Source organism: Alosa pseudoharengus, unplaced genomic scaffold (genome assembly GCF_046254945.1).
Source record: "Alosa pseudoharengus isolate Yale_2024_CS ecotype anadromous, Long Island Sound unplaced genomic scaffold, YU_APseudo_1.1 YU_APseudo_1.1_scf_18, whole genome shotgun sequence".
Taxonomy (NCBI): Eukaryota; Metazoa; Chordata; class Actinopteri; order Clupeiformes; family Clupeidae; genus Alosa; species Alosa pseudoharengus.
The window spans coordinates 8,798,142-8,818,141 of NW_027468650.1; the positions used below are offsets into that span (position 1 = coordinate 8,798,142).

General features: G+C 44.9%; 1 protein-coding gene across 2 annotated transcripts in view; it reads right to left on the reverse strand.

Moving 5' to 3' along the window:
- LOC143130921 (dihydropyrimidine dehydrogenase [NADP(+)]-like) overlaps positions 1 to 20,000 on the reverse strand; it is a 157,461-nt gene that overhangs the window by 44,478 nt on the left and 92,983 nt on the right. For both annotated transcript variants that reach the window (XM_076290207.1, XM_076290206.1), the window contains 2 exons: positions 8,666 to 8,830; positions 4,810 to 4,878 (listed from right to left, as the gene is read on the reverse strand). In XM_076290207.1, the coding sequence (XP_076146322.1) occupies positions 4,810 to 4,878; positions 8,666 to 8,830 (234 nt within the window). The remainder of the gene's footprint in view (positions 1 to 4,809; positions 4,879 to 8,665; positions 8,831 to 20,000) is intronic.

Consider the following 20,000-nt stretch of genomic DNA (forward strand, 5'->3'; position numbering starts at 1 on the left):
TAGCCTCACAAAAGTGCAGGGGAGCAAGAGGCTAGATGAAGCCATTTATCATCGTCAGCTTTAGGGGGTCGTGGAGATGGTGGTGGTGCATGGGGTGGGTGCGCGGTGGAGGTTGAGGGGAGGTGGTGGTGGTGGAGGGGGTCTCTGCTAGGGCTGGATTAGGAGACAGATTTCACGCTCAATTAGGGGGGCAAACGCAGGTACAGAAATGGACACAATGCATCGGCATCCCAAAGCCAATTATCAATAATGTTTAATTTCATCCTTTCTCCCTAAGCCCTTTATGGAGAGAGGGAGAGAGAGAGGGAGGGAGAGAGAGAGGGTGGAGGGAGGGAGGAGGAGGAAGGGGAGGGTGAATAAAGGGATGATGGGGAAGGGTGGTGGGGGGAGGCAAAAGAAGATGCTGGGTTTTCTCCTCTTTTCTCTTCTTTCAATTCACTCATTTTTCATCTGTCTCTCTTTCTTTCCTCCTCATCACCACAAAGGGCCGTGCAGACAAAGCATTAGGCGCTATCATCACAGATCAGAATAAGCGGCTTTGTCGTGCTAGGAACAAGTGAGAGAGAGAGAGAGAGAGAGATAGAGAGAAAGAGAGAGAGAGACAGAGAGAGAGAGAGAGGGGGGGGGGCAGGAGAGCGAGATACAGTTAAAAAAAAGAAACAAATCCGGTGGGGGAAAAAAAGCAACACAGGCAGTTTGTCAGACATGCATCTTCTGAGCTTGAGCAAAAGAGGAACCCCCATTTCCTCACACACACACACACACACACACACAAACACAGTGCCCTCCTCCTCTGTCCACTCCATCGCTGCATGTGAAGAAAGCGAGGGAAAGAGAAGCAAAGGGATGAAGAGAAAAACACAGAGCGAGAGAGAGTGTTGGAGAGAGATGGAGAGAGAGAAACAGACACAGAGATTGAGGGAACAAGAGGTTTACCATCACAGCTGTAAACCTTTCCATCCTAATCCCTCCCTAGCAGACACACATGGATGTAAACACCAACCACAGTCCCCGAGCACAGGCTTAGGAGTGCCCAGTCGACAGCCAATGAGACAAACCCCCCCATTCCCCCTCCCACCCCTCCACACACACAGACACACACACAGACACACACAGACACACACAGACACACACACACACACACACACACACACTGTGTGCCTGGCCGCATGAATTGTAAATGAGCAATTCATAAAGTGAGGCAGGGAGTATGGGAAATGAGGGCCCGACACAGGCGTAAATATTAATGCATGTTGTGCCTAAACATTATTATTGCTGTGTGTGGAGGAGGAGAAAATAGGACCGATCTCGCCAATCCTCCTCCACCTCAAGTCCTGACAGCGGACCGACTCATAGGGAAGGGAAGGAAGAAGAGAACGAAAGAAAGAGACTGAGAGAGAGGGATGAGAAGAGATAAAGGGAGCGATAGAGGGACATGCTTCACCAAAGGACCACTGAGCCTGCTGCAGGTACATATCAAATCTGACACTACCTTTGGCATGGATTATCAACTCCCTGCTTGATAAAGAAAACACACGCTACCCCTGTCACACACTTTGGGCGCATCAAGGTTGGGTTTGATCTCATGGGGGGGGGGGGGGGGGTTGTGCTAGGAGAGTCCTATCTGTAGGAAGCTGAGAATGAGAGAGAGAGGGATGGGATGAGAGAGAGAGAGAGAGAGAGAGAGGGATGGAGGGAGATAGGCGCTTGGCGGAGGGACAGATGGCGGGAGACAGAGAGACGGATGGGAAGAAGGCGAGCGTCCCGCGTCGGCTGCGTGGCTGCTCAAACAGCGTAATCTGCAAGCGAGGCGAGTGGGCCTATGTGTGTGTGTGTGTGTGTGTGTGTGTGTGTGTGTGTGTGTGTGTGTGTGTGTGTGTGTGTGTGTGTGTGTGTGTGTGTGTGAACGAGCGCTGGGATTGGAATGGGGCCGAGGGGACGTGATAAGAGATGAGCGAAGGAGAGCATCACAAGAGCACAGGAGGGTCGGATGGATAGAGAGAGAGAGAGATAGAGAGAGAAAGAGAGAGAGAGAGAGAAAGAGAGAGATAGAGGGAGAAAGAGAGAGAGAGATTCACAACCCTGAGAAATATGTCTCCTACTAAGAGATATTCAAATAAAAGGAACCAACATCGGGCATGGATTATGCATTTCTACTAAATGGATGTCGAGAATATAATGGGAAAGGGTTCCATAGTGTCACACATTTAGAACGAATAAATAGCACAAAAAGCTAACTCACAAAAGCATAAAAATAATTGAATCAGCTTGGGCTGGTCATTTTGCTGTCAGCTCCCAAGGCATCCATGGTTTTCTGCAGGATCCATCCTCACAAAGAGGCCAGGGTGAGGCCTTTCTGGCTGTACATGTGTTTGCTGTGATGATGGCTTTTAAGTGTTCAAGGCATTCATCCTCCCATGCAGCATTTCCCACTTCTGCTGCCTTTAAAACGAATTAAATATGAATAGCTCATGGAGTGACTTTGACATTTATGAATGAAAGCCCCTGGCGCACGGTTATGATGTAATGTTTTTCTACGAGGCAGGGATTTTGGTTGGAGAAAGAGAAAAGTAGCGGCAAAAAAACAGGATCATTTAAAAGTCTATCATTTGAAGGCCAATTTATATATATATATATATATTTCAGACTGACACATTCGCATGGGGTGGTTGAAACAGGGGAAAAAAGAGAAGGAAAACTTTTAAGTAGGCTAGTATCCTTAGGCGAGGAACAGTGTTAAGTGTTCCCTTGCAGATTTCAAAGTGGAAATGAATGGCTGATTCTGCTTGAAAATGGAGTTGCCGTGGCAACCAACTCTTTTATTCCATACTTCCTGGAACAGGTAGCGGCACTGCAGTACACCGGTTAGGCAGGTCATTCACGGCTCGCAGGGGGAATTGGGTGGAGGGGGAGGCTCTTTATGATGTCCTTCAGCCATGTGTTCGGGAAGCGGTCAGGTACCGGTCAGTTAGCTCTGCCGCACTGGCCCCCCATTTCTGTTCCACTAATCAGAGCCAAGGAAGCAGTTGAGAAACGTTAATGAAACATTCCCCACAGCGGTCAAAGCTACCATTTACAAAAATGTCCAAGGAATGAGAATAGTTTCTTTTCCATATCACTGGTCCTGCTCTCTACTGAGGATGGCTTTATCCTAAATCTGTAGCCATTATTACATAACACCACAGTACTCACTCCTAGCTTATGCCTGAAACTTATCATTTTAACACTAAGGTGAATAGTCACTTTAGCGTTACAATTATACGTTTCAGACAGAATAAGCTGATGTTTGGGAGGAGTGACATTGAACACTCTCATATTTGCAACCTTCCGTTAGCTAACTATCTTCCTTGAGCTAAAGTTTGATATTAACAACACTAACATCACAAAGCTTAAGCAGGGGCATTGTGGAGTGGAATCGAGAGAGAGAGAGAGAGAGAGAGAGAGAGAGAGAGAGAGAGAGAGAGAGAGAGAGAGAGAGAGAGAGAGAGAGAGAGAGAGAGAGGCGAGCTCCAGGCATCTGTCTTGTTTTGAGGATGGGTTTGGATGGATGGGGTGAGAGTGTGGAGGGGGGGGGAAGGGTTGGGCCTGCCTTGACAGGTTGGTTTTAATGAGGTGCGGGAGAAAGCGGAGCATCAATGAAATCGATAGCAGAATTAACACATTGACACGTGGGCCTGTTTACTTTCTGACATTTTTTTCTGTGCTCAATTAAGCGTCTGAGATATGCGAGTCAACTATGATTAATTTGCGGGTCACCAAACTGCCTCGTTTTATTCTGCATGGAAATATCCGGTCTGCAACTGGAAAGGAAAGGGGAAAAAAGTGTAAGCCTTGCACGTATGGCGGTGTGTAGCTTGACAAAGTAAATAGACGGGAGATGCCAATTTTAGAGTTTGGTTGTTATTGGAGCTGATTTTGACCGACACCGGCAGAGAAAACAGGGGCAGAGGAGAGAGCCTGGAGATCGGAGCAAACTGACAAGTCAAGCCACAAATACATGCACACACACACACATACAGGAGTGCACACACACACACACAAACACATACCTTAAAATACATAAACATTCATATATCACATACACATATACTCACACATACTCATATACAAGTGTAATGTATAAGAATACACACAAACACACACATACACACACAGTATACATGTGCAAAATGCACACATACACAAACTGCAAATGCAAACACACACACACACACACACACACACACACACACACACACACACACACACACACACACACACACACACACACACACACACACACACACACACACACACACACACACACACACACACACATCCATTCTCTTCCCTATCATTTAATTTCCTCCTAGTCAGCATCTCACTTCCACAATGGCATCTCTCTCTCTCTCTCTCTCTCTCTCTCTCTCACTCTCTCTCTCTCACACACACACACACACACACACACTTGGCAGCCCCCCACCAGCCAGGCCTGATAAACGTTTAACTAAACACTGCCCAGTCCAAATGCAGGATTGCTTCCCAGTCATTCAATATTTGGGGTGTGTAAGCACAAGAGGCAAATGTGGCCTTTTTTGCCCCCCCCAACCCCCCAAAACCCACCCACCACATAACACACACACACACACACACACACACACACACACACACACACACCACTCGCTGATGAGGTCAAATACTGTTGTGTCATCAATGTTGCATTAAAGGAAGCCAATGTTAGTGGTGCTAAACGGAGCTGGGTTGTGTAGCGGGCCCATGGACAATGGCGGGGCCTGCGTTTGTAAGGACATTAGCACAACAAAGGCTTACCTCGGCCATCTGAGCTAGCTCTGTCCAATCAGCCTTGTTGTAGCTGCACATTATACTGGAGATGACGATCTGTGAAAGAGAGAAAAAAGAAAGAGAGGATGGAAAGAGGAGAAAGAAATAGAGAGATAGAGACAAATATGAGAGAGGCAGAGAAAGAGTAAGTAGGTTTGCGTGTGTTGGTGTGTGTGTGTGTGTGTGTGTGTGTGTGTGTGTGTGTGTGTGTGTGTGTGTGTGTGTGTGTGTGTGTGTGTGAGAGAGAGAGAGAAAAAGAGAGGGAGAGAGAGAGAGGGAAGGAGAGGGAGAGGGAGAGAAATAGAGAGAGGGAAGGGAAGAATGTGAGATTACAGTGGTAACAATGACTGATACACTGTGCATTACCTTGTGGCCTTCAAACTCAGGCTCCATTTTAAGCGTGCACAAACATTTCAGTGCCAAGGTCTTGTTTCAGCACATTATAAAATGGATCTGAAAGCCATTATCTTGTCTTTTCAAACACAGAAAAAGAAAAAAAAAATGTAAGGACAAAAAAAATAAATAGCAAAGTAAATAAAACAGCTCCCTCGCCCTTTCTTTCCAAAGTCACAAAATCAATATTTATAATTTACAAGATCAGGACAAATCCACTGCCAGCGTGCCAGCGTTATTAAAACAATAAAAACATCAGAGAGCGGGTATTAGCTGAGGGCCCTGGTGGGGGCTGGATTAGGCACTGCCATTTTCATTCTTTCTCCCCCAGACACACAATAAGCTCACCATAAAGCAGGTTAGGGAGGGGCAGCCTCTTATTACTGCCTCCTCGTTTTAAGTAATCGGGAAAATAAAAGACGGAAGTCTGATATATATGGACAAGCCGCACCGTAATGTCCCCCCGAAGTCCAATTCACCACGGGCTGAGCCTCACGAATGCAGACATACGCCCAGGTAGGCTCAGAATTTATTTGAACTTTATGTTTGCACTTGTCTATTCCTCATTGTTTTTTTTTTTTTGTTTGTTTTTTTATGCACTAAGCATATTACCTGGATCATCGCCATTTCATTTCCGCCCCATCTCCATTTAATTCCAGTGTTAAATCTGTGAAAAAATGTGGCTGAAAAGGAACCGTGTCCATTATTTCTTTGTTTCAGGCAGGCTTTTGACAGCAGGATTAGAGGTGGGACATGATTTCTCAGCTGCACTTCTGTGGTGAGAGGCAGAACTGGCCTCCAAGCATTTCTCCCCTGTCACCCAGACCGCTGGAGGTAAGGCAGGGGAAACTGAATTTTCAAGGGGGATATTACACTCTTGTGGCTGGGGGAAAGCAACCCTCCTCTCCCATAGACTTGCGAGTCTGCACAGTATTAGGTTTAGGAGGGTGAGACTGCTGTAAAGGTGAAAAGAGCACAAATAAAGGCGAGCGCTCCTGAACTTCCTGACATTTACAGTCGAGATTTACCAAATCATACTGGCATAATAAGTGACATTTGATATGATTGTCATTCTTTTGCAATATTGTCATAATTACAACTATCTGACGACATCACATAAGCTACATCATGAAATATGCTCAAACATATAGTATAACATAGCTGCTGGCATACACTTTCAGACTGCAGTCTTTGATGATGTGCTTAATTGAACTTGCAGAAGAGTTGGTGGATGTGGTGGATGTATCCCCCCCCCCAACACTCCCCCCAGCCCGTGACCTTTCCTCATTTCTTCATAGATTACACGGAGGAGGCTCCCTCTGCAAGGCAAGCGGGAGACTTGCCCCCCCCCCCCCCACCTCCCCGCCCTCCCCGCCCTCCCCAAGCAGAACCCAGTATATTAAACACAATCCGGGCATCAAGCCTCTCAGCGCGCCGACGGAGTTAACCGGCGCGAGCCCCGCGGTGCCTCTACGAGTGGCAGGGATTACCTCGTTATCAGCTCAATAACGCGCCTCTGAGCCAGTGGAAGCCATGACCCCCCCCCCCCCCCCCCCCCCGTCCCTGCACCATCCACTGGCTCTCTCCTCCAAACCGTCCCATCCGCCTGCTGCACCCACACCCACCCCCACCCCCACATCCACAACACCTCCATCCCCGACACCTCCATCCCAAACCTCAAGCAGAGACCGAAGATCAGTCACCTGGAAAACTCTGCCACCATCATAAAAATACAAGATCTATTTTAATGCTTTTTTTTTCTTTTATTTCTCTTTCTCTCTCTTATTCTCTCTCTCTCTCTCTCTCTCTGCAAAGATAGAGTCTCTGCACCACTGTCTTCCTTCATTCAGTGAAGCAGCCGCTCCTCAGTGACGGACGTAATTGGGGAGCGGAGAGAAATTGCACCGTTCGAGGCTACAATCAAGGAGGGGGGGGGTGGGGTGGGAGAGGAGAAGAGGGTGGGCATGCCTCAGAGAGCCTTGACCTGCCAACGTTCACAGGAAAATGGTGTTAGTATTGGACGTTGTGAGGAGCGTTGGGATTTTTTTTCTTCTTTCCTTTTGCAGCTCGGAGCGAAAAGCACAAGTCCCTGGTGCAGTAGCTGTATTAGAGGGTGTTAGGACTGCGAGCGTGGAGAGCCTGAGCCTACAGGTCCAGGGGCACGGTGACCCTCCTGCTCCCCTTCTGTTGACACAGGCAATCGCAGGGAGCTCCAGTCCCTCTGGGCGAGAGCGAGAGAGTGAGCGCACACCTTAACCCCTTCACACAACGCAAGCAAGCCTGCACAAAAGCCAACAGTGGACTATAACGCTGCATGAACATGTGCTAACACTTCCGTTACATTGTTGATACACACAAATGCACTCTCACACACATACGCACACACACACACACACATTTTCAAAACTGACACAGAGGCACATGCCCGCACGAAAGTGATTTCACAAAGCTCTCAGCGTAATCCGGTGGAATATCTGCGATCTGCTAATTCAGACAGGCAGATCTTGAGTTCCATCGGCAGCCAGGAAAAGGAGGCTATTACACGAGTGACTCGCTCACTGATCTCACACCCACCTCAGGGGATTTCATCACTCCACACACACACACACACACACACACACACACACACAGTCACACACACACACGTTTTAAATGAGCATGGGTAAGTTTCATCACATTTTAAAGTAATCAAGGAGCTAATCAGTTAACGAAAAGAAAATCAATTGATCGCTCTTAAATTGCAAACACTGTCATGTGTTTTTTAAGGAAAATGAATACAGAAAGCTTCAGAGGCAACAAATGGCGTGTCATTTTAGTAATTTCAGCCCGCCATATGCTGTTCTCCTAATATAAATAATGCAACCATTGAGAAGAAAAAAACATTCAATTCTTCTTTTTTTGGTTACATACACACTCTCATACACACACACACACACTTACATACACACACACACATCATACATATTTGGCTCCCATTAACAAACATGAGCATCAAATTAGAATGAATAATAAAGCACTCTGCGTCAAGTTAATGTTTAAATCATTTTTTTAAATTCCATAACAAGCGGGCAGAAAGTGGCGTGCAGGATGGGGGGCTAATTAACAAGCACAAACACACCAAGCGCTGGCTGACATCTGAGGGTGCTGGATCAAGGGACGAGTCGCTTCACATACACCAGGAATTTTAAAGGATAATTCCGGTATTTTGAGTCCCTTTTCTGGTTTGTTTTGGATGAAGTGGTGGACACCGAAATTTTGACGAATTTCGACTTTTCTGACTCGTTTTAAAATCGCCTTTGACTACTTCAGAGTGGCAGCCTACAGGCATGCACAAACATGTCCACTCTGAAGCAGTAAAGGCAATTCAAAACAACAATCATTTCCATTGTTTGTGTTTAGATGATGCAGGGGGGAGGTGTGGTGGTGAATGAGGGTGGACTGAGTGGCTTACGTTGTGGGGGAAGTCAGCTTTGAGCTCAGAGACGCTCTGGCACCAGTACGCTGCGGTCTTCTCGCTGATCAGCTCGATGTTGAGGAAGGAGCCCTGTCCAGGGCCAAACACCGGGCCGGACGTTGTGCCGCGCACTATGCGTGGAGAGACATTGGTGACCAGATCCTGTGGTAAGAGAAAAGAAAAGCATTCTGTTAGTCTAGGTCTAGAGGCAGCCGTGGCCTACTGGTTAGCACTTTGGACTTGTAACCGGAGGGTTGCCGGTTCGAACCCCGACCAGTAGGAACGGCTGAAGTGCCCTTGAGCAAGGCACCTAACCCCTCATTGCTCCCCGAGTGCCGCTGTTGTTGCAGGCAGCTCACTGCGCCGGGATTAGTGTGTGCTTCACCTCACTGTGTGTTCACTGTGTGCTGTGTGTGTTTCACTAATTCACGGATTGGGATAAATGCAGAGACCAAATTTCCCTCACGGGATCAAAAGAGTATATATACTTATACTAATACTAGTCTAAGGATAACACCTCAAAATGACATTGGGGTTGTCGTTAACTGGGTTTCCTAGTAGGGTTTCTGGTTTTCTTACTAGGGTTTCCTACTACCATTTAAGGACATCAGAAAGTGTATTTTTGGGCTTTTATTTTGGCATTGTACTGCGGCCCTCTTACATGACGACGGGCAGTGGGGGACTCTTAGCTGCACCTGTCTCTGATTTGACACGGATCCACGCCAAATCCGCTCCACAGTTGGACACTACCTCAGACACCAGCAATACTTCATGTACTGGTGTCCGTTTCTAGATTTGCTTACACTGACAGAATCACTGCATGGTGTGGATGCCCATGTTTTGTAGACATCAGGGAGCTTGCTGAAGGCATTTTATCTTTTTAAATTTGGAAATATTGGATATATTTCAGCCAGATATACCACAGATATATGTTGTTTTTTATAAAAGTGAACATTGATACAAGATACAATACAATATATAACAGGAAGGACAAATACACACAATGTTTGTTGACATCATTGTGAACTCTATGACGAATGAGAACAAATGTCCATATACAAAGTCTGCATAATTTCTGTCCTGAAATAGAAATAGCCTCTCCATGAAGGGAGGGTGTGTTCTCAGGCCATTATTATTTCTGTAAAATGGTCATGAAAAAGGCAATCATAGTCATTTGTTACAGCAATACATGACATGTATTCAATACATCTATTTCATTATTTTCCTGAGGGCCTTTTGAACCAATGTAAGTTTATTTTTAATCACACTCTGAAGAACGAAGCGTTGAATTACTACCCGTCACAAGAGAAAATGAAGTTCTCAAGAACAAAGAAAATAACTGCTTTTACATTAGAAAATAAAGACATTCTTCTATATGTTCACATTTAATAAATAATCTCTTTCTCTCTTTCTCTCTCTCTCTCTCTCTATCTATCTCACTCTCTCCCCCTCTCCCTATGGTTGGTTCCCCTCTACTCTTCAATTCACATTGTACATCTCTGTCTTTTGCTGAATGGACACTTGTGCCTTCTTTCACCTCACAGCATCGCCTGGCTTACCCCCATCACATCATACCCCCCTTCTCTCTTTCCCTCTCCTCCTCTCTATCCCTTCTTACCACTCCCTCACCTTTTTGTCTACCCCTGTGCAGTGATAGATGTTCCCTCCTTTATACAGGCATACATCAAACCTCAAGCACTGGCTAAACGCTACCTGGACACGGGCACTCTGCCAAACAGTCATAGTGTCCAGCAGTAATTAGATTCTTGTGAAGGGGAGCAATTTTTCTGCGGTGGCGCTTCATGGGCCAGTCAGTAATCACCTTTTGCTTCACATACAAACAACACCGACAGCACCCAAGAGGGAGACAACGCGGTTAACGCTTCGGTCAGCCCTGCTAATGGCTACAGCCAGCTACGAAACGACCATCACCACCACGACAAATGCAAGGTCACTTTGTGGAGAGCAAACAGAAGAAGCTGGGTGAAAGCGGGGGCGGGGGGGGGGGGGTCAGTGACACTGGAATTCTAAACAGTGTCCCTACAGGCCAATACAGAGGTCTTCTTGGTTAGTGCTACAATGTCTATTCTGTTTCCTTTTGTTCTGTTCTGTTTTCTTTCTGTGAGCAGAAACCTGACTCTGTGTATTATAGAACACTATGCACATGTGCTTAAAATGTTTCATATACTGCCGTGCACTATTCATAATGTCTGCTGATGCATAGTGCAGTCAGTTGGGGGAGGGGGGGGGGGGGGTTAGCACGGTTAGACTCTAAAATCTATAGCAGGCCTGTATTATTATATGCAGCTCATAATGCTTTATGGTGCAGTGCCTTATATTCTGAGTGCAATGAATTGTGCTGCACTCTTGGGCTAATAACAAATACATGGTGGATAGATATTTCATAAGCCCCACAGCTTGGGCTGCTGGAATTCTGTGTTCATACAGACAGTGAAAAGAGACTGAACTGGAAATACAGATATGTTTTGGGGTGGTGGCAATTGGTGGGTGGTGAGTGTGTGTGTGTGTATGTGTGTGTGTGTGTGTGTGTGTGTGTGTGTGTGTGTGTGTACGTGTTGGGGGGTGGGTGGGTAGTTGGGTCAGCTTCCGCCTGCATAACAAAGCATCACTGTGCAGATGGCGCTCTTTGGATATATTAGGTATTACATTTCCCAGTCCCAGGATCAGTTCTGGAGCTTAAACTGATCATCCCTAACCCCCCCAGTCCCATACCCTCACACACACACACACCCCCGTGCCCATCCATCCCTTGACACATCCATCCACCGCCCCGCGATAAACTGCCTATCATAATTTAACCGTTTACACAATCAATTTGCATATCCTAATTGGGATCCACCCCTCACAGAACCATTAAGATAATGGCGTTCCAATTTCATAACATTTGGGCATTTTTCCCTCACTGCACCGACAGGAAATGTTAATTAGCGCTAATTACAGTTCATTTGCATGTGTTTGATAAGCTACTGTATGGCAAAGCATTTTTTATCCCTTTATCAGCTGCACACTTCTGGTGGCAAAATAAAATAAATAAATAAAGGATTTTGGACTCCAAAAAGGAAAACCCGAGACACAACGCAACCAGGAGGCTTAGTATTCAATTTGTATTCTGGCAGACAAAATGCAAGACGCACACAACATCCCAACCTCCCTAAATAGTGAACTCTGCACATGCTTTCATCTACAGTGATACATATTGAATGTCAATATAAGAATGTAACAATAATTAATAATAGTGAATGTGAATATGATGCAGTATTAGAGGCAGTGAAAGGATTCCTGAAAGACAACGTTATTAAAAACGTGATTATATTAAACCCACATTTAAAACACGAGGCGCACCAGTGACAAATTAGAAATGACAAGCGTTTGTTATTTCTGATGGTGACGAAGACATGGTGGCACAAGAGCTGGGATAGATTTGGTGCTGGCTGAATAGAAATGGGGGGGGGGGGTGGAGTGTGACTGGTGGCAACTGGTGAATGAAGACGTAACAAGTTTTTCCTTCCTCCCCCCCCCCCCCCCCCCCAAGGGCTCGGGGCAGAATCTGCAAGCCTGTATTTAATGAAGCTGTGACCAGGGGAACATTTGGCTGCCGGCGCCACGCTATTATCGGGCCCGGGCCCGGAACAAGAGCTTTAATATTAAGCGAGTGGGGAAGCATGGAAATTGCCCAAAGGGAGAGGTGCCCTGGTGCACTGTGCACACACAGGCACAGGTACCACACACAGCGCTGAGAGATAAGACAGACAGCCACACACACACACACACACACACACACACACACACACACACACACACACACACACACACACACACACACACACACACACACGTCCAGCCAGTGACCATGCATCCCAAGCAAATGGGATTCCTAGAGGTGTGTCCGGTTGGACACGCGTCCTCCACACCACCCCAGCGCCGGCATGTTAACACGTCACATCCACCAGACATGAACGACAGAGCACAGAGGGAGGGGGGCCAGGAAGAAGGGATTGACAGACACAAGTTCCTCTTTCATTCTTTACAACCTTTCCATCTCCCCGGTGCAAAGAAAGGGGAAAAAAAAGTCAACAACCTGGTGTGACTGAACACGTCCTGCCTGTTCCAATTCTCTTCCCTTTCCCCAACTCCCTCACCTCCTCCCTCACCTCCTCCCTCACCTCCTTCCTCACTGCTTAATGCCTTTGAAGGACTTCCAGCTGTTTAAAAAAATGAAGGAAGGAAGAAGGGAAAACACTGCAGCCTGCACTGCTGTCCATTAACAACTTCTAACCTGTCAGAGAGCAAAATGGCTAAGCACTCTCCCTTTCAGTCCGGGCTGATCTGTGAACAGCTATGTGTGTGTTTTTGAGCTAACCCGGCTTTATCGCGCCGCCACAGGAGTCTAATCCTCCCTCCCAGCAAACAGCCTTTTCAGCAAGGAGCACATGCAAGAAATACTAATCGAATGCAGTGGACCACACCATGACTCACGCATACACACACACACACACACACACACAGACAGACACACCCCACACACACACACACACACACACACACACACACACACACACACACACACACATTCTATACACACCACATAAACTTTTCTATGTTGACACAATGCTTTCTCTCTCACTTGTTCCCTGTCTCCTTCATTGTAAGATTGTGTAAGATACTGTAGAGTATACAGAGAAAACAATGATATACATATAAACGTACTGTAATGTGTGTCCCCTCATTTATACCCACACACATACACACAAATATGCAGACTATGATACTTAGTACGATGATACTTAGTTGTGTCTAAAACATATACACAACACAAAATCTATCCTAGCACTTACCACCGTTGATCCTAGCACTTACCACCCGTCTTGAACTGACACTCAACTGTTAAAAACAACACTCACTGATGCACTTACTCTTACTGTACTCTACCGTTTTTAAATTGTCCTAAAATTGTTGAGAGAATTGCTTTAAAACTTAACTGTTACCATGTTGTTAGTCGCTTTGGTTACAAATGCGTCAGCCAAATGTAATGTAATGTAATGTAATGTAATGTAATGTAATGTAATGATATGTAACAAAAGCATACATATACTGTGTCCAGCCTATAATACACACAGTGAACAATGTATGGTTTTAATAATATCCTTGGTCAAACCTTTTTGTTAATTGTTTTATATATTGCCATGAGAAATATTCTCTAATGACAATAGAATTAAAACTCAAGGGAAAATCCCAGTTCAGAAAGGACCCCTTTCATCTCATACAAATGTATAATCCCAGTACAAACAGCAATCCCAGTTACATTCACCAACCTATTCAGTAGTTCCTTAACAGACAAAGGGAAATGCACAAACAAAAACAACACGAGACGCAACCATGGCAGCCGGCAGCTCTGAGAGTGGAGGAAAGCTCGAGTGGCCGAGAACGTCAAGCGAGCCGTTTCCCTCATCTCCTATCTCCTCTCATTTCATGATTAAATGATTTGTTTCATATCATACGTATGCTTTCTTTCTGCCCTGAGGAGGAGTGAATCCCTTCACTTCACTTTCTTTCTTTCTCTCTCTCTCTCTCTCTCTCTCTCTCTCTCTCTCTCTCCTTGTCTCTTCGGCAAAGCAGGAGAGGTCAAGAGCAGAACATACAGACGAAGGCGAGATAATCCCACACATTAAACCACAGGCTAGAACTAATACCATATCAAATATTTCACCATTGAGAGGCTGCGCGCTACATCTTCCTGTGGCTTCTGTTATTCTAGAGGATCAGTGCCGGCGGCCGGCTAAAATGCGTGAAGCGTCTCCTATTCTAATTTTGAATGAGAGATGTAGGGGGAAAAAGACAGATGCATTAATGATAATGGCACAATGCGAAGTTAATACTGTCTTTCATGGCGAGTTTCTTGCCTCGATGTCTTGCCCATGTCTGATTTCGCAAGTGGCCTCAGGGGGTTGATTTTAAATCAATTAGGGGGGAGTGTCTGTCTTTTAAAAGGCTCACGTGAGGGGGGTATTACAAGAGGTATCAGATACAGGTGTCATGAGCTTTGGCGAGGACGTGTTTTTATTGAACTCGTTGCCAGAGGGAAACACTTCTGTCTCCCAGTGAGGAGACAGAATCACTTTGTTCTCAACTTGAAATGAGATAAGAGGGACCTGGAGATATATATATACATAAAAATCATCCATATCTATTCTGAATGGATTTTTGTCTTTCTTGTGCAAGCTTTTGGTGTACCAAAGCTTCCATAAAAAGGCAACACACACACACACACACACACATACACACACACACACACAAACACACACACACACACACACACACACACACACACACACACACACACCAAACAATTGAAATTGAAATTGCATGGTGTTGCATAGAACACTTCAAAATAATGTCTAATTCATCCATGCTGTGTTATGCTCGTTATACCCTGTGAAGTACAGATGTACTGTGAAGAACCCTAACCTGAGAGTACCTGGGCCAGGTAGTGGCCAAATCCTGCCGAGGCTAGCCTCACACACCTCATTGTGGCATAACAAGTATGAAATTTAACATCATCAAATTATTGATTGAAAATAAACCACAGTAATTCTTTATTACTGTGTGTGTTGACACTTGCAACATAATTTGTAATCATAAGAAACATTTCTAGGGAAATGTCAAGCATTAAAGAGGCTGGCCTATTTATACTGTATGAAACAATCCCTCCTCTACTCCCTCTCTCTCTCTCTTTCTCTTTCTCTTTCTCTCTCGTCCTTCCTCTGCTCTGCATTTCAAATGACGAACGTGATCACACTTGCTGAAATTAGCAATTCACGCTGGCAAAAACACATTGATTTTTTATGGAGAAGGAGAGCTGACTGTGTGATAGGCTGGTGTGTGTCAGAGCCCTGGTCACACCCAAGGGTAATATATTATTTTATGCCCAACCTTTAAACAACAACAACAACAACAACACCACAAGATATATGCACCACTGGTTCAGGTTTTCAAAAGAACAAAATTGATCTGGGAAATTCTTTAATTATCCGGTGTCTTGTTGCACCCCGGAGGGGTAAAAAAAAAAAGACTATTCAGTTGAGTATTTTTGCATTCATTTCTGTTGCCTTGCTAAAAAGACAGAACTTTTTTTGTTCAGGAGAGTAAGGTTTACGAGGAACAATTCGTTTTTTAGCCTTCAGTTTTAGAATAATATTACTCAATTACAAGAGAAATGATACGAGTCGACGAGTGACGCATGACGAATTGGCACTGATTTTGAGCATCATTCCACTAAAACACAAAAGTGAGCACCTTCAGAAGCACTGCAAGGGTGTAAGTGCACGTACCAAAGTCTGCAGACAAAGACAACGTGGAATCGGACTCAAAGAGCATTCAAAGATTTGGGGCTGTATTTTGCACACTGGCGCATGGCGTAAAACTTGTTTTCCACCCGCGCAAAGTTTAATTCAGTATTTTGCACGTTTATTTTTTAAACAATGCGCCCAGGGGTGTGGCAATTAACAACCTAGGGAGTGGCCTGGCGCATTGTCTAAAAATCTCTATTGTACACCTGGTCAAAAGTCTATGGCGAGTTGTTTATGTTATTTTAAGAGCACAATGTCAACAGTCATATTGGCAGGTGCACCATCCTTCTATCATTCATGAATGCACACCAGCGCACGTCCATGCAAAACATTACAAATTGCACGATTACAATGGGAAACATAATTAGAATAAAGATATTAAATACTGTACATCTCATTATGAGTAGTTATTCACCATCATTTGCAAATTGGTAATGACGGTTAAAAGTGATTAGGGGAGAGGTTAGAGACACGTATGGAGCACAGCTGAAGACGCACATATAAGCAACTCTGCTGCAGGATAAATGTTGTTTTGTTCAGTCATTTGAGCAATATTTGGGTAAGTGTTGCTTTTTTCACCCTATGTTTTCGATGGTAACCCATTGTCAGTCAATAGTGAAAGTAACTGCATATAACTGTCTTGTCGTTGACTGACACCTTGGTGAAGTTAGTTTCACTTTGCCAATGAGTTCAAATAATAGACGAGTGCAAATGCATGAAGGCTATGCTAGGTTTTAGTGAAGCATGGTTTAGTGGAATGACTATTCCATACGGTCTCACAAGCAGCCTCCTTCAAATGCGCCGTTGAATGTCAAAATACCGATGCATTTATTTGACACCGCCCTTTGCGGAGATGTCATTCTCATTGGTTTAAATGATGTTACGCCCCAAACACACCCATATGACTGATTAAAAAACCTAGGAACACCTTGTTGCACCATGCGCTCGACGTTTGATAACGAAACCCCTCTCAATGTGGACTGGACATCCTACTAAATTTGAATAAGCTTTTGACGAGTGACGATGCGATTTAAAATGTCATGATCGGGCCCTTGATATCCATTTTGGCTTGAAACTCGTGTAAAAACTTCTTCTCACTCCTTTGGGCTTTCCTGGCATCCCGTCATGGGAGTTGGCGTGAGAAGTAGGAGGGTATGTGAAAAAAAAAAAAAAAAAAATCGAACCATAATTACTCTGAGTGGCCGCATGTCGAGGCATTAATCATTATAAACAGCCATGACAGAAAAATCAAAGCGAGGCTACCTCTCTCCCTCCAGTGAGCTCTTCGCTCGTCCAACACAGCGTGCCAGGAAGAGGGGCATCATAAAGTACAAATAAATAAATAAAATATGTGGGATTTTTATTTTTAAAGTGACGGCGCTGCACCTCATGGCGCTTTCTGGCCGTCATCCGTCTCAGTCTCCAAACTGCAGATCCGAACACTTGCGAGGGCCATTGCTTCAATTCGGCTGCTGTTTGATGGCTGTCGTCAGGAGGAAGATAGGCGCTACCAGCAAGGCCCTCTGGCCACGGAGCAGGGAGGTGCATCAGGGCAGTTCTGCACTGGTCAGAGCTATCAGGGGCCATGGGATGTTGATGCTCTGCATCGATGCTGATGGAAAGGGAATGTGTCGCTCTGCACTGACATTGCATGGTTCTTCTCCCAGGCTTGATAAGTCTCACAGTAGTTAAAAAAAATGTTTCTCAGAAAAAAGATGGTTTGTACTGAAGCATCAACTGCATTTGATGCAGTCAACAAGCTGCTGTTCAGTCTATTGCTACAGCAGTACTTTGCCTCCAGCTTACAGAGCATGACATATAATTGTTTTGGAACGTAAGGAATTTCCATGGTCTATTGTAAATCCACTAAATGTTTCTTTCTGCAGATTCAAACCTTGCCAGTGTGTGTACGTATGTGTGTACATTAAAGACAAAGAACATACAGTAAGATTACCTTGACTAAGATTATCTTTGTGTATTGTGATGATTTCTAAGGCAGATCATTTTCTCCCAGTTCTCTCTCTCTCTCTCTCTCTCTCTCTCTTTTTCTCCCCCACTCACTCTCTCTCCTTCTCTCTCTGGCTGTCACTTACAAATCCAAGCAACCTTGAATCCATGGCTGCATGTATGCCATGACAACATCTACACGACAAGTGTGAGCTCGGATCCTTGATAAACCATGTGACGAGTCGCGCTCTCTCTCTCTGTGCAGATGAAAAGGGAGAGCTGACACACAATGAGAGAGCATCCTTTGAATTCCTGAAGGTGCGATGAATTGCTGTGGGAAGAGGCCTTGAGTTGCGCGCTGTGTAATGCTAACGAGGGAGCGCACTGCGCCAGGGAGGCCACCACCACCGCTCTGGGCAAGCATGTGGAACGAAAGGCTGGAACGGCGAGCCATTGATTTTGATCTGGGATCTTGTATCAGTAATTCCACCCACAGACACACACATAAACACACAAACACACACACACACACACACACACTACATATCTGTATGCCAGAGGTTAGCACTGTTGTTGGAAATCAAAAGCCAGGGCTCTTCAAAAACCTATGTGCACAATTCTCAGCTACAAATCCGTGCCTCGATACTCAGTGGGTTAAATTTTTTGCACCACCAAGGCACTGCAACTGCAACTGCAACTGCAACACCAAAGCTTATCCAAAGATGGTGACACCAATCCTTAGGAAGGTGTCCAATAATCCCGCCCACTAGACACTCAATAAATTAACGTCAAAGTAAAGGATATTAACCCCCCGTGATAAATGAAGAAGGATATTGTCTGTCAGTGTGGTCATTAGTCCTTTTCACCAATTACTTTTTTTTCCCTAAGAGATGTCCTCAGCAGTCCACTCCCTTTCTTTCCACAAATGACCTTCATTTTGTGTCATTCTTTAAGAAATAAAGCCCAAAACAAAGAAACCAAGGGGTCAGTAATGGGGTGTATGGCACTGGCTATAGAATCTTCTTTTATTTTTGACTGTAAAACAAAATTACAATGTGAGTTTGATCTTTACAGCGGACATAAGATGGTTGAAAGAGAGACCTAACTGCTCCATGCCATATGTGTGCTTAGACAACAAGAGAGAGAATCTCATGAGGTGATCTAACAGCAGGCCATTCCTTTAAAGATGCTTTTAAAACACCCCATATACAGACTAGGTGTATAGAAATGGTCACACCATCCACGACTTACCAAACAGTCTCCCAAAAATTAACCAAATCAAAGGTGTGGTCCCATTCTCCATCCCTCTCTCTCTCTCTCCCCCTCTTTTCACCCCTCTCATTCTATCGCTCACATTCTCTTCTGCAATAAACCAAACTCTTGGTGAGTGCGGCCAAACAGCTATTTGAAGCATGGTGCAATGCTAGGTAATACCCCTCTTTCAAATCAATGTTCTGGGTGTGGGAGCGCCAAGAGCCCGAGGAGTTTCATCAAATTAGGCTCCGAAATAGATCTCCCAGCCTGGAGTCCTCTGCCCCCTCAGCCATGCAAAGAGGTAGTCACCGCTGCCTTTGATCTCCCAATTAACGGGGGTATTATAAACCGTAAACATGTAACGGGAGCTAATGAGCCTGGGGTATTTAATGTCCTTTATTTTCGTTTAGACTTATTTATTTATCATCGTTTTAGGAGACGGGGGAAAAAAGAGTTGGACCGCACCTTATTTGCTTGTTAAATAAAATGCAGGCTGCTGTGTTGAGTACAAACAGTGGTTTACTGTGTGCTCTTGCTATTTTATGCATGTCAATATAGTATAAATTAATTCATACCCCATGCAATATAATCAAAAGAGCAGCAGCCAAATATACAATATCACTAAATAAATAAATAACTTGACAAACACATAAATAGCTGTCTCGAACACTGTCTGGGAGTGGTATGATATTAGCTTATCCGTCTTGTTCCATACATTTTTAATTTGGAAAACATGTTTCTTTAACTAGAGAAGATCATGACCT